Below are 16,522 nucleotides of genomic sequence, written 5' to 3' on the forward strand. Positions count from 1 at the left end.
TTACATTTTAATCATTTTATGTGAAATATTTAAAAATAATATTTATATTTACATTATTATTTTAGGTAAATACATACATGAATACTACCATAACAAGTTAAACGGGAGATACCGGATACTTATTTTATGCTTTCATTAGTTTTCTCAATTTTATTTTACAGAACACAAATTTTATTAAAATATTATTCATTTACAATTAAAAAAAACCAAAAAAAAAACCATTGATGCAGATTAATACCATTGTTTTTCCATTTTAATTGTTTATTTGCAATTAATAAATGATTTTATATAAATAAATGCTCAACCCTTCATACTAATTCATTATTGTTTTTATGAATATTTTTACATTTCATTAAAAAATAAATAAATAAAAATACATAAATTCCACCAGCACAATGTAAGGTATGGAAAAATGAATAAGTGAATGCGTAAAACAAAGATTTGCTGCTTGCTGAGGTGAAAGTGGTGAGTCTCTACACCTTCTGTGATGGTTTAGTTTTATCCCTTTAATTCCTTAATGTTGATTATTAGCTATGATCATTATTTTAATATCTTATTTAATTAATTATTTTTATTTTGAATCATTAATTAACACTAAGTACAGTACATAGACATTTAAGTTAAAACCTTAATGATTATAATTATAATTATATATATATATATATATATATATATATATATATATATATATATATATATATTTATATTTTACATTTTAATTATTTTATCTGAAATATTTAAAAATAAATATTTTTATTTACAATATATTATTATTATTATTTTAGATGAATACATACATGAACACAACCATACAAAGTTAAACGGGAGATACTGGATAATTATTTTGTTTTCAATAGTTTTCTCAATTTTATTTTAAAGAACACAAATTGTTTTAAAATATTATTCATTTACAATTAAAAAAATAAATCAAATAACCATTGATGCAGATTAATACCATTGTCTTTCAATTTTAATTGTTTGTTTGCAATTCATAAATGTTTATATATAAATAAATCCTCAACCATTGATACTAATTAATCATATTACTATTATCTTTATCTTTTTCAGATTTTAACAAATTAAAACCTTTTTTTTTCCGGAAAGTCTTTGACTTACCTTCTATGATATGTTTTCGAGATAAACCTCTTTCGGTCTCGGCTCTGCAAAGAATAACACAATAGTTATGACAAATATCACATGAGACAATTGGGCACTCTTTGGGAAATGTGACTTGCACACAGACTTACTTTCCACCCCAGAAGATCTTTGTTGTTATAACGAGAGTAGAGCGTCTGCAAATAGCGAAACAAAGAAAGTACATCAGGTATAACATGCGGTGCTACAAGCTGGTCCCACCTGAGTGGGTGATGGATGAAAAATCCTGTGTGTGATGGCTCCTTTCTACCTTTCCTTTGAGCGTCACACCCACCCACAGTGCAGGCGCTCAGCCGGCACACATGAATGAGAGTGGAAGGCGTACAAGTGACAAAGCTGTATCAGTGTGGGGTCAAATATGAGGCCCTGCAAGTTGGTCTATTATTTAGTGTCTTTGAGGAGACAGGCGGGGGTGTGGGCATGTCACCACAGCCCACATTCATCCTACCTCATGGTTCCCGCTCACAACATTTCAATATGTGCACCTCAGATTATAAGATTACAGGCAGACTGGCGAGACGGATATGAAAAAAAAAAACAACAACACAAAACTGAATTAAAAAGTGCGTCTCCTACCTCCATCCTTTCTTCTTTATGATGTTTCCCAGCACCACCTCGGCCCTGCGGAGCGCACAAAAGATGATTTAATAGCTTTCAAATGATAAGAGTGTTGTCATGCTACTCATAACAAACTAGTGCTGTCCTGATTCCAATATTTTGGTACCGGTACTAAAATAATTTAGATACTTTTCGATACTTTTCTAAATAAAGGTTTTATTTTAACAAAAAAATCTTAGGGTGCATTAAACATATGTTTCTTATTGCAAATTTGTCCTTAAATAAAATAGTGAACATACAAGACAACTTGTTCTTTATTAGTAAGTAAGCAAACAAAGGCTCATAATTTAGTCTGCTGACATATGCAGTAACATATTGTGTCATTTTCCATTCTATTATTTTGTCAACATTATTAAGGACAAGTGGTAGAAAATGAATTATTAATCTACTTGTTCATTTACTGTTAATATCTGCTTACTTTCTCTTTCGACATGTTCTATCTACACTTCTGTTAAAATATAATAATCATTTATTCTTCTGTTGTTTGGATACTTTACATTAGTTTTGGATGATACCACAAATTTAGGTATCAATGCGATACCAAGTCGTTACAGGATCATACATTGGTCTTATTCAAAGTCCTCATGTGTCCAGCGGACCGGTATTTTTCAGAGGCGGTATAGTACCGAATATGATTAATTAGTATCGCGGTACTATACTAATACCGGTATACCGTACAACCCTATAACAAACACACACATACAGTACGGTGTGTGTTGTGTGAGTGTGCTTCCAGTTTCCAGTCAGCGGGGTCCGGTCCCAGCTGTGCTGCAGAGCCGACGCCATTAGCGCCCATGTGGCTGCTAATGAGTGACATGTTCAACATGGGGCTCATTAGGACTAGCACTGGAATACACTATATTGCCAAAAGTATTTGGCCACCTGCCTCGACTCACATATGAACTTGAAGTGCCATCCCATTCCTAACCCATAGGGTTCAATATGATGTCGGTCCACCTTTTGCAGCTATTACAGCTTTAACTCTTCTAGGAAGGCTGTCCACAAGGTTGCGGAGTGTGTTTATAGGAATTTTTGACCATTCTTCCAAAAGTCACACACTGATGTTGGTGGAGAAGGCCTGGCTCTCAGTCTCCGTTCTAATTCATCCCACAGGTGTTCTATCGGGTTCAGGTCAGGACTCTGTGCAGGCCAGTCAAATTCATCCACACCAGACTCTGACATCCATGTCTTTATGGACCATGCTTTGTGCACTGGTGCACAGTCATGTTGGAAGAGGAAGGGGCCCGCTCCAAACTGTTCCCACAAGGTTGGGAGCAAGGAATTGTCCAAAAATGTTTTGGTATACTGGAGCATTCAAAGTTCCTTTCACTGGAACTAAAGGGCCAAGCCCAACTTTAATTATGTAATATCTGATTTGGAGTGCGTTAAAGAGTTTGAAGAAAACAGATCTGTTTGACCACATGGTACAATAGCAAGAGTTAAGTCCTTACTAACATCGGTAGTGGAAGGATTGTGAAAGATAAACCGATGCGACCGGATATTTGCTTTCACAAGTGAGTGATTTGGCTGCACCGGTAGCAGCCCCCTCAATCGATAAGAATCTTTAGATGAGTGTACAAACACAAAACAATTACCGCGTAAAACTAGAAATCAGTTGATGTCTTTTGAATTTTAAAACAACGCGAGGGCCAGGGCTGCCCGTGAAAAGACTCACATGCTTCTTTGTTAGCTTATGTGACTAAAGACAAGAATGGAGGTAACAACATGGACCGGGTGTTGCGCAAGAATATCAGTTAACAGTTTATCTGCCAGGGCTGCTCAATAATTGTTTTTTTCTTTAAATATATATGCAATCTAATATTGTTTTCATAATTTTTTTTAACAAAATAAAAAAAACATCAAAAAGGCCTCTGTATACTATGCAGCACTTGGTGAAAAAAGTTTGGACACCGCTGATATAGAAAATACTATACAATATTTTTATTTGTAGTAAATCTTGGAGTAAAACTAGCTTGACATATATTACATATTTCAATTCAGAGATGGGTGTGAAACAAATTGTGTGTGGGAGAGGGCGGGTTGTGACTGAAATACTGAGAACCATGGGATTAACCCTAAATGTAGGTGGTTTTAGTACGTTTAATTAACAAAGAAGAAATACAAGTGAACAATATCTAAGTCAGGGGTGTCAAACGTACGGCCCGAGGGCCGGATCAGGCCCGCGAACAGGTTTTATCCGGCCCGCGGGGTGAGTTTGCTAAGTATAAAAATTAACCTGACATTTTTTAATGAAAGAAACCGCTGTTCTAAATGTGTCCACTGGATGTCACAATAGCAATTCTTTGTATCTTTGTAGATGATGCTACAAACGTACAAAATAAACCGCATGTTAGTACATCAGTCGAGGAAAATGATCAAACTACATAAATAACATACTGTAATTGAAATAGATTGAAAATTAACACCAATGAGTTGACTGATGAACATTATGACATAATTTATTCAGAAAATATAAATAACAACAAATAAAGATAGAATACTATTAACCGCAACATGTAAGTGTAACAAAAATCCAACAACATTATGATTTGTACATTTTCAGAATGTGCTTGTTCTATTTTCAAACAAGGAAAACAATCTGAAGTTGTCTTTATTTTTAAGTTATTGTGCCGTGATTTTACCAGTACGGCCCATTTGGGAGTAGATTTCTCTCCATGTGGCCCCTCGATCTAAAATGAGTTTAACAAAAGATGATTTTTTTTTTTTTTTTTGCATTATTTCCATTGGGAAACATTGTTCCAAATTTAAATGTGCTGTACTGGCCAGCAGCGACAATACAGTGTTCTTGTATTTCTACCCTTCTTGAGACAACAACAAGGAAAAGTACCTTCCATATGAGGACCGGTGAACAAGTTAGGACCGAAATCATGGACCCAATACGGAAAACCATTGCATCTAATAGAGAATGTCTCATTTGCACCCCTGGTGGTGAAATCTATGAAAGTGCTCCCCCTCTGCTCAACATATGAAATAACAAGTGTGTGTAAACATTTGAAGTGCTCCCCCTCTGGTCAACATATGTAACAAGTGTGTGTAAGAAATTGAAGTGCGCACCCTTTGGCCAAAATGTATTTAAAAAAAACTGTAATAACGAAGTAAATAATGAAGATTAAAAACCAATTACAAACACTTTTTTTTTTTTTTTTACTGAAAGCTTACCTTTTATAATTTGCATAGTATTCATATATTATCAAGAAGGTAACAAATACAAGAATGTGTGTGTGTGTATCTGTGGCTCCCACCTACGCAATGCAACCATGTGTTCCTTCTCTGAAATGAGTTATTTGTGGGGCTCAAACACCAAGTATACATAGCTCTTTCCATCCAGCCATTAATTAGGTTTTTATTCTAGCTCAGTCTATCTTGTCAATTACCGTAAACAAAACGGAAAAACAACACATGATAAAAGCTGCATTATTCATACATTTCTAATATCTGATTGCTTTCACACTCTCCCAATTTGTCCCCTGCTTCACACATTATTGCGCTATTATTATGCATCTGAAGCGCCAAGTCGACGTTCTACAAAAGCGCTTTGACGCCATATGTGTTTGCTGATAACGCCGGCTCTAGCGAGCTGAGCGGAGCTTGTTTGTATTTGTGTGACCATGCATATTGAGTCACATTTCACAGAAACAAAAGCCAGCAGTAGTTATGCTGTTTTGGCAAATCAACAAAGTCCAACGATCAGTCCTCCAAATACAACGTCAAAATTAATTCCACCATGAGGCGAACCTGCAAAGGCTGAAAATGTGTGTGCAATGTAATCTCCTCTGTGCTGCTGTGCGAGTGCAAGCTGTCAGGGTTAACACCTGTGCAACACCACTTACACGTGACACGCCGTCGCAAACGTTTGCAAGTACGAGCATCTTCCCCTTAAAACAAGGCTTTGATTTTTACCATTGATACAAAAAAAACACAGCATGCCTTCATGTCAATGCAGTTTGTGCACGCCAAGAAGAAGATCAATCAGAAACACTGTGTGGAAATGTTAATCCTTGAGCAGCGTGTTAGTACAAAACTAGATTAATCCACACTGGAATTGAACACGAAAAAGAAGCGGTGGACGCACTACAGTATTAAGTCAATACAGCAGCTATCATTCCAGCTGTATTTGTTTGAATAATCTAACCCTGCTAATCCTGTACCATTGCACACAGAAGGGTGAACATTTGCCAAAACGTAACCTCGTGCCTGTGCTATTATTTTTATGACGGCACTGGTATTAAATCCTAAATTTGGACCTCATACATCCCACTAGTGTTGTCCCGATACCAATATTTTGGTACTTTTTGGTACGTTTCGAACCTTCTCTAAATAAAGGGGACCACAAAAAATGGCATTATTGGCTTTATTTTACCCAAAAATCTTAGGATACATTAAACATATGTTTCTTATTGCAAGTTTGTCCTCAAAAAAACATACTAGACCACTAGTCTTTTAGTAGTAAGTAAACGAACAAAGGCTCCTAATTTAGCTGCTGACATATGCAGTAACATATTGTGTCATTTATCATTGTATTATTTTGTTAACATTATTAAGGACAAGTGATAGAAAATGAATTATTAATCTACTTGTTCATTTACTTTTAATATCTGCTTTCTTTCTTTTTTAACATGTTCTATCTACACCTCTGTTAAAATGTAATAATCACTTATTCTCCTGTTGTTTGATACTTTACATACATTTTGGATGGTACCACAAATTTGGGTATCAATCCGATACCAAGTAGTTACAGGATCATACATTGGTCATATTCAAAGTCCTCATGTGTCCAGGGACATATTTCCTGAGTTTATGAACATGATATACATTTTTAAAAAACGAAAAAATATTTTGCAATGCTAAAAAATATTTATGTAATCATAGTAGTATTGACTAGATACGCTCATTACAGTGGATAATATGCACGCATAATTAGATTATCCACATGTTTTTTTTTGTTTGTTTTTTTTAATTTATTTTTTTGTCCATGGTCTGTGCTTAGGGTATGCTTGTAATGTGTACTGTTTTGTGATGTATGTATTCTTTTTTTATCATGACCCGTTGAATGTTTACTGTATTAACCTGCCTTAGGACAACGGATGAAAATGAGCTATTGTGCTAACTCCGGCATATTTACATTGTTGCTCTATGTTGATGAATATGCATTGTCCTAATTCAAATAAATAAATACATAAATCAGGTGTAGATACACCAATGGCGTTTGTTTACATTTTGACACCATATTACATGTGTATTCCCTTTTTCCTTTTAGACCCCAGGAAGAATAGCTAGTACTTTTGCAGCAGCTAAATGGGGATCTTGAAAAATACATAAAAGCAGTTCATTTTATTTGCAGGTCAAATGTAGTGCAATTTTTAATCCAGCAGATGGCGAATAACCATTATGAAATACTAAAACTGTATCAATGCAGTGTTGATACAGGTAGTGAGTGTGCCAGACCCTCCATGAGGCATCATTTACCCATCATTAACTATTTGTCTAAAGATTATAAAAAAATAAGTATATCTGTATTACTTGTGTGCTGGTATGTGCTTTGACAATAACGGTGTCCTAGATTTGTACATGGGAGGCTTCAATAATAACAGCAACAATGACAAAGGAAAGTGTTAGACATTTGTCGCTGTGCTGGATAATCCCAGTAAAAAACAGTTGACAATGACATTGTGAGTTTATTTCTAGAAATACACTGCAGGATAAACACATCCGAAGGCATTTATGTCAACTGACGCTGGCTTGCACATAGTCTCTGCAGCTCTACGCAACAGCAAGTCCAAGATTGTGTTTCCTTTAAAGAGGAGCTTGAATTGACGCCGAGGCAATTCATGAGTCGTAAAAAAAAAAATACCTGCAGTGCATACCAGGAGAGCGCACAGCTGAGATCAAGGCAATTTTTTTTTTTTTTTTACTAGCCTATAATCTCCACTTAATCAGTCACGAGGTGGGAGCTTTTTAAAAAGATGGATCAGGGATATACTCACTTCCCGGCAGCATAGACCTCCGCTGTGTCAAATAGATTGATGCCATTTTCATACGCCAGAGTCATCAGCTGCTCTGCCATCTGTTGAGAACGCAGGGACAAGAAAACAGAACGGAGAGGGGGGGAATAAAGGATCACTGATGATCACAGATCACAGAACATGTGCTGGATAATGTATGAAAATAGAAGGATTTGCCAGAACATGTGGACAGTTTCCATTTGTCAGCCTTGCCTGACAGGTAGCGACAAAAGTGTTTTATGTTCTCACCTCATCTGTTATCTGTCCGCCAAATGTCACCCATGTTCCTGCAGAGGATGACAGGGAGAGGAGGCGGAGTCAACAAACATGTGGTATGGTTACTTCTTCCTTAGGGAACATTCAGACATTAAACACATGGAACACATTTAGTGAGGTGGAGTGTGACTGGAGATATAGTCCAGCGTCTACTCGGTAAACATATAATGCCTTTGACAGTGCCAAGGAGAAGCCCGAGCTTGAAAACCCTCTGCCGTCGTATAAGTCTCCCGTTTAGGACATTTTGCCTTTCTGGCAAACAAATAGGGACAAGGAGATTGGAGCTAATTTCAAAAGTCTGCATTCTTAAACCATCCAGTCCCAAGTTCGAGAAAAGCCTGGGCTATGTTTTTTAGTAAGCTGAACTTAATGTGTATTATATTTATCGATAAGAGCATTTTTGTTGTAAATTGTGAAGTGTGTCTGTTAAAATCATGGTTGTTTTTACAAATGATGACAGATGTGAACAAGAGCATGTATTGTCTTTGTGTGATGATGTAAATGAGGTGTGGTTGTATTGTATATTAAGTATGTGTCCATGAAAGGGCATTTTATGACTTTTTTCTTAATACTTGTGTATGATTTTATTGTCATAATTTTATTGCATGATTTTTGTATCCCTTTAATTTAGGTAGCCAGGGACTGCAGATGGAAATGAGCTATTTAGCTATAATCTGGTACAGAACATATCTGTCTTTGAGCTTAATGTTTCTGTGCATTGTCCCTTCAAATAAAGACTAAACTAACTAACCCGATGTTGTAGGTCAAGGTTTTTTTTTTTAGCATGGGGGACGACAGCTTGATGAAATGAAAAAAACATATGTTTTCAAACCTGTTACGCTAACTTCAGTTATGTCAAAGACATGTGATGTTTAGTTTCTACAGTGATAGGTACAAAAATGAGAGTTTGGAGTGAGCAAAAAAAACTGCCCAAATAAGCTCCAGATGTGATGTTTGTAGGGTTGCAAAATTCCGGGAATATTCAAAGTTGGAAACTTTCCATGGAAATTAACGGGAATATATGGGAATTAACGGGAATTAATGGGAAATTAATGGGAATAAACATTGAATGTAACATTCTATAATAATAATAATGGATTAGATTTATATCGCGCTTTTTTATTGTTAGATACTCAAAGCGCTCACAGAGAAGTGGGAACCCATCATTCATTCACACCTGGTGGTGGTAAGCTACATTTGTAGCCACAGCTGCCCTGGGGTAGAGTGACGGAAGTGAGGCTGCCAGTTTGCGCCTACGGCCCCTCCGACCACCGCCTACTATTCATTCATCATTCATTTCACCGGTGTGAGCGGCACCGGGGGCAAAGGGTGAAGTGTCCTGCCCAAGGACACAACGGCAGCGATTTTTGGATGGTAAGATGCGGGGAGCGAACCTGCAACCCTCAGGTTTCTGGCAGGGTTGCTCTACCCACTACGCCACGCCACATTCTATATCTTGCAGCATGATTATTAGCTAAAACAACCTGATTTAATGCAAATTCAGTGTAATTTCAACCCTGCACTGTGCATTCCTCCATCACATGTGCAGTGCATTCTTCCATCACATGCACAGATAATTCCCAGCATGCTACACACTACAGGCCACACTAGTATTTGAGCCCAAGGACTTCATCCAGTCAGGTAAGTTTTGATGATATTACTGGGGTAAATATATTTGATCTAAGGTATTTAAGTTTAATAGAGGTGTAATTGCTTGTTACTGTATGACTGTAGAGCACTCCAGCAAACTTCCACTCAAGCTAGCTAGCTGTTCCTGTACTATTTAAATGATTTTGGGGCCAATATCTCTAGCTAGCTAGGTTTATGTACCACCACAGTCTCATAATGAACCGAAAATATTTCTCAGTTAGCCGTGATGCTAATTTTCTCTATGTTAAATCCCATTCATTTTTGCTAACAACGTTAGCGATCCGTATTTACCTTTTTTGTGATTTGTAAAGCAAATCTAAATCAAAACGTGTAGTTTCCTCTGCCTTCTGTTCTGCTAGCCATTTTGTTGTCATACAAGAATGTACGTTATAGTTTAGTTATAGTGAGTGTTCATTTATTCATCGAGCCTATTTCTATTCCTTTGTCCATCAGTAAAATATTTTTAAAGACTACTCCAATTGTTTAGCTGACTATTTATATCTGTGTGTGGCATTGCATTAGTGTTTTACAAGCTTCTCATCTTATTCTACAGAATAAGATGGATGGTGTCCAACTTTGAATAATCAAAAAATGGTCAAAATTTCCAAACTTCCCGAGCTTAACTTCCCGTGGTAAATTTCCGGGAAACTTTCCACCCCTTTGCAACCCTAGATGTTTGGTCTCTCAAATGTTGGCAGAAATTAAAAATATATACACTATATTGCCAAAAGTATTTGGCCACCTGCCTTGACTCACATATGAACTTGAAGTGCCATCCCATTCCTAACCAATAGGGTTCAATATGATGTCGGTCCACCTTTTGCAGCTATTACAGCTTTAACTCTTCTGGGAAGGCTGTCCACAAGGTTGCGGAGTGTGTTTGAAGGAATTTTCGACCATTCTTCCAAAAGCGCATTGGTGAGGTCACACACTGATGTTGGTTGAGAAGGCCTGGTTCTCAGTCTCCGTTCTAATTCATCCCAAATGTGTTCTATCGGGTTCAGGTCAGGACTCTGTGCAGGCCAGTCAAGTTCATCCACACCAGACTCTGTCATCCATGTCTTTATGGACCTTGCTTTGTGCAGTGGTGCACAGTCATGTTGGAAGAGCAATGGGCCCGCTCCAAACTCCTCCCACAAGGTTGGGAGCATGGAATTGTCCAAAATAATTTGGTATCCTGGAGCATTCAAAGTTTCTTTCACTGGAACTAAGGGGCTAAGCCCAACTCCTGAAAAACAACCCCACACCATAATTCCTCATCCACCAAATTTCATACTCGGCACAATGCAGATCGAAATGTAGCGTTCTCCTGGCAACCTCCAAACCCAGACTCAGATTGCCAGACGGAAAAGCGTGATTCATCACTCCAGAGAACGTCTCCACTGCTCTAGAGTCCAGTGGCGACATGCTTTGCACCACTGCATCCAACGCTTTGCATTGGACTTGGTGATGTATGGCTTAGAAACCCCTTCCATGAAGCTCTCTGCGTACTGTACGTGGGCTAACTGGAAGATCACATGAAGTTTGGAGCTCTGTAGCAACTGACTGTGCAGAAAGTCTTTGCACTATGCTGACCACTCTCTGTCAGTTTACGTGGCCTACCACTTGGTGGCTGAGTTGCTGTTGTTCCCAAACTCTTCCATTTTCTTGTAATAAAGCAGACAGTTGACTTTGGAATATTTAGGAGCGAGGAAATGTCACGACTGGATTTGTTTCACAGGTGGCATCCTATGACAGTTCCACGCTGGAAATTACTGAGCTCCTGAGAGGGGCCCATTCTTTGACAAATGTTTGTAGAAACAGTCTCCATGCCTAAGTGCTCGATTTTATACACCTGTGGCCGGGCCAAGTGATTAGGACACCTGATTCTGATCATTTGGATGGGTGACCAAATACTTTTGGCAATATAGTGTATATTTATCAATTAATGAACATTTGATTAACCCTTAAGCGTCCTTCAAATATCCTGACCAACTTCCTAAAGACTGGTGTAAAAATATAATACTGTGGTACCTCTGGATACTAGTGCCTCAGCTTAGGAGTTTTTTTACGAGCTCTTCCTGGGCTAATTGCTTGAGGTTGCGAGAAACCAAAACTGGGTGACGAGCCTACCCACTCTGGCGTAGCGACTGCCAGAGTGAACCCATAAAATCCAACCAGGCATGTAACAATAAATGGTAATAACAATAACTGTGGTATAACTTCCGGCAATTAGTATTACCGTTTTAAATCATACTGAACAAAAAAACCGCAACACTTTTATTTTTGTTCCCATTTTTCATGAGTTAAACTCAAATATTTAAAACATTAAATATTGTATTAAATATAAATAGTAACTGTTAAAATTAAAGACATTTAAAAATATATATGTTCTGTTAAAACACTAATGATAACATTCACTAGGGGTCGGCAACCCAAAACGTTGAAAAAACTATATTGGACCAAAAATAAAAAAATAAAAATCTGTCTGGAGCCGCATAAAATATAAAGCCTTATATAATGAAGACAACACATAATGTAAGTGTCTATATTAGCTATATCCCCACCTTCTACCATCCTAGTCACGTCCGTTGTGTCCTTGGGCAAGACACTTCACCCTTGCTCCTGATGGGTGCTGGTTAGCGCCAAATACATGGCAGCTCCCGCCATCAGTGTGTGAATGTGTGTGTGAATGGGTGAATGTGGAAATACTGTCGAAGCGCTTTGAGTACCTTGAAGGTCGAAAAGCGCTATACAAGTATAACCCATTTATCATGTATTTATTTATATTAGCCTACTATCAAAATGACTGTGTCGCAGGCTGATGCAAATCTTTGTTGACAGAAATTATGACATTTAATATTTATTCTACACATTTTTACAACATTGGAAAACATTAGTAAAACTGAAGCTTTTCAGAGGGTGCGATAACTCCTGGAAATTACTGGCTTATAATGGCCAAAGGTAAAGATGTGTGTGTCCAAGTTAAAGGAAACGGAAACTACAAATAAAATGACCTCAAATATACCTAAAATACGCGGCATGATGATGCATTATGTACATACAGCTAGCATAAATCGCATGTTAGCATCAATTAGCTTGCAGTCATGCAGTGACCAAATATGTCTGATTAGCACTCCACACAAGTCAATAACATCAACAAAGCTCACCTTTGTGGATTCACGCACAGCATAAAACGTTTGATGGACAAATAGAGACAAAGGAGTGGCATAAAACACGTCTTCAGGGAAAGTTGTACATGTAAACAAACTACGGTGCGTTCAAGGACTTCCAAAATTAGGACAAAATAGCGCGCGCCAAATACTCTCATCAGTGAAGCATGTTTAATGTAAACAGTGGGATTTCTAACAATTAGGGAGGTTTGTGTCATGTTTGTTCTCCTACAGAAACCATACTAAAACAAAAAATATATATATTTTTCCTCATCTTTTTCCATTTTCATACATTTTTGAAAAAGCTCCAGGGAGCCGGTGGTGTTCTAATTGTGAGCAAGTTGCATGCAAACAGACACTTTTTAGAATGTTTTTTTTTTTTTTACCCTTTTTAGGCTGAAAGAAAGAAATGAATCCCATGATGTCCCGAGGAGCTCTAAATAAATGCCCATGCCCAATGGGAAATTGAAATCCACTTTCAACCTATTAGGTCTTGCTTCTGTACTTCCTTTGTCACCACTTGAGGAGAAAGCACTAAAAGTCCCCGCCATGACTGGGTTACACAATGCATCCAGGGCACAACGAGCCATTTTGTGTCTCTTACCTAATCCAAGGCAGGACACGCGTAGACCCGATTTCCCAAGGTTTCTGTTGAGACAGAGCAATGATGTTAATAATAATGCATTCTGACAACACTTATGAGATTATTGTATCACTCCTGTTGGCAGCAATGACCTCGGGTGTTATTTTCCACATTTGATTGCTAATTAATGAACAGCTCGTAGTGAAAGAGGAGCCTGTTCGTTCATGGAACCCTTAAAACTTATCCTGGATAATGCAAAATACTCTGCTGACAGCTTTTGTGTCCTCCAACATGCATACTCTAGTATTTAGAGTAAAAAAATAAAAAAATAAATAAAAATCCAGAGTGTAATTTAAAGCAGCAAAAGACTTGACTGATGTAAGGAATAATCAAACATAATGAAGCGTGCTGCCTGTGGTCAGCCTTTTTAAAAAGATAAGAAAAAAAAAATATCCTGAATCTGTGATGATGTAACGTGTGCGGGAGTCAGAATGATTGTGGGGGAGGAGATGTTTGGTATATATTTTCTAACACTGCCTGTATGGAAATACGCTGGATGTGAAACAAGGGAGAAGGCATGGTATGATTCAACATCAACATAAAAGGGAAGGTCTGTAGCCTTTGCCACTGATAGTCCACTTTGTCATAGTCTAAGTTCACACTTTTCATGTTTGGTTCGGTTAAAAGGAACTCTCCTGTTTGGTCAAGTGTGAATACAATTAATCCGAACCCTGGTGTGGATGCCCAAGTGGAATCGGATGGCTTAAAGGGGTCGTATTGTTTTTTTTCTACATTTAAAACATTTGTAACATGTAATGGTGGTTATTTGGTCAAAGTTTTGCAGACGTTTTGTTTTACAGACCATCTTCAAGCTACTGTCTCTTCAGGATACCAAGTTTCGTGGGCGATCTTATTTACGTGCCTCCACTTCGACTGTGTCTTCCTACCGTTTTACCAGCTTGTCAATATACTTGTGGCAGTGGGCGTGCGGCTATGGGCGTGGTCAATATAACGTCAAATAATTTGCATAATTGTCAATGATGCATTATTTTCTTTTAAAAAAAAGGCAAAAAAAATGTACATACATTTAAAAACAAATCTGAGTTATTAGCAGTGAGTATCAACATACAGTGGGGCAAAAAAGTATTTAGTCAGCCACCCATTGATTGTCAATGGGTGGCTGACTAAATACTTTTTTGCCCCACTGTATATTGTTCTCTTATATCATTTTGCTCTATGTTTCAATTATTGCTTCTTATTGTACAAAGTAGCACAGTAACAGTGGCAGCTGCTGGTCGTTCAAGTAAGAGACGCCCATTTTCTGCTACCATCTAAACACAAGTACAGTCAGTAATAACAGATACAATATATACAACCCAAAACCAGTGAAGTTGGCACGTTGTGTAAATCGTAAATAAAAACAGAATACAATGATTTGCAAATCCTTTTCAACTTATATTCAATTGAATAGACTGCAAAGACAATATATTTAATGTTGGAACAGAGAAACTTAATTTTTTTGGTGCAAATATTAGCTCATTTGGAATTTGATGCCTGCAACATGTTTCAAAAAAGCTGGCACAAGTGGCAAAAAAGACTGAGAAAGTTGAGGAATGCTTATCAAACACTTATTTGGAACATCCCACAGGTGAACAGGCTATTTGGGAACAGGTGGGTGCCATGATTGGGTATAAAAGCAGCTTCCATGAAATGCTCAGTCATTCACAAACAAGGATGGGGCGAGGGTCACCACTTTGTGAACAAATGCGTGAGCAAATTGTCCAACAGAACAACATTTCTCAACGAGCTATTGCAAGGAATTTAGGGATTTCACCATCTACGGTCCGTAATATCATCAAAAGATAATCTGGAGAAATCACTGCACGTAAGCGGCAAGGCAAAAAACCAACATTGAATGCCTGTGACCATCGATCCCTCAGGTACTGCATCAAAAAGCGACATCAGTGTGTAAAGGATATCACCACATGGGCTCAGGAACACTTCAGAAAACCACTGTCAGTAACTCCAGTTAGTTGCTACATCTGTAAGTGCAAGTTAAAACTCTACTATGCAAAGTGAAAGCCACCCACAAACCCCATCGGCTTCGCTGGGCCCCACCTCATCTAAGATGGACTGATGCAAAGTGGAAAAGTATTCTGTGGTCTAACGAGTCCACATTTCAAATTGTTTTTAGAAACTGTGGACGTCGTGTCCTCCGGACCAAAGAGGAAAAGAACCATCCGGATTGTTATAGGTGCAAAGTTGAAAAGCCAGCATCTGTGATGGTATGGGGGTGTAATAGTGCCCAAGGCATGGGTAACTTACACATCTGTGAAGGCACCATTAATGCTGAAAGGTACATACAGCTTTTGGAGCAACATATGTTGCCATCCAAGCAACGTCTTTTTCATGGACGCCCCTGCTTATTTCAGCAAGACAATGCCAAGCCACTTGTTACAACAGCGTGGCTTCATAGTAAAAGAGTGTGGGTACTAGACTGGCCTGCCTGTAGTCCAGACCTGTCTCCCATTGAAAATGTGGGGCGCATTATGAAGCCTAAAATACCACAATGGAGACCCCCGGACTGTTGAACAACTTAAGCTGTACATCAAGCAAGAGTAGGATAGAATTCCACCTGAAAAGCTTAAAAATTGGTCTCCTCAGTTCCCAAACGTTTACTGAGTGTTGTTAAAAGGAAAGGCCATGTAACACAGTGGTGAACATGCCCCACTACATGACGTACACATTCTTTAAAATTCAGCCTTTGGTCTAAGAAAATAGTGTGAATACAAAGCAAACCACACCTAAGTGTGCACACAATTTGCTATTTTTTTATACTACAAATGTGAGCGCAACTTAACAAGGCTCCAATCACGTCACATTTTACAGCTGACCAAAATGAATCCGTCCTCAGCCAGAGAAGAAAGTCACATCTAGAAGAACCGCGTACCTTTGTGCTGTACGCAGTGACCAGGTTAACACGATCCCCTCAGGCAAAGGAGTAGCTAATCTTTAATTAGCTTCCTTTTATTTATTTGCATGAGGGGAAACACCCCCCCGAGGCT

General features: G+C 38.0%; 1 protein-coding gene across 6 annotated transcripts in view; it reads right to left on the bottom strand.

The window, feature by feature from the left end:
• The window catches only part of kcnab2a (potassium voltage-gated channel subfamily A regulatory beta subunit 2a), a 195,507-nt gene that overhangs the window by 23,908 nt on the left and 155,077 nt on the right, over positions 1–16,522 (bottom strand). For all 6 annotated transcript variants that reach the window (XM_062038247.1, XM_062038244.1, XM_062038246.1 and 3 more), the window contains 6 exons: positions 13,479–13,522; positions 8,046–8,083; positions 7,779–7,858; positions 1,732–1,776; positions 1,248–1,292; positions 1,117–1,160 (listed from right to left, as the gene is read on the bottom strand). In XM_062038247.1, coding sequence (XP_061894231.1) covers positions 1,117–1,160; positions 1,248–1,292; positions 1,732–1,776; positions 7,779–7,858; positions 8,046–8,083; positions 13,479–13,522 — 296 coding nt within the window. The remainder of the gene's footprint in view (positions 1–1,116; positions 1,161–1,247; positions 1,293–1,731; positions 1,777–7,778; positions 7,859–8,045; positions 8,084–13,478; positions 13,523–16,522) is intronic.

This window comes from Entelurus aequoreus, linkage group LG26 (assembly GCF_033978785.1).
Source record: "Entelurus aequoreus isolate RoL-2023_Sb linkage group LG26, RoL_Eaeq_v1.1, whole genome shotgun sequence".
Taxonomy (NCBI): Eukaryota; Metazoa; Chordata; class Actinopteri; order Syngnathiformes; family Syngnathidae; genus Entelurus; species Entelurus aequoreus.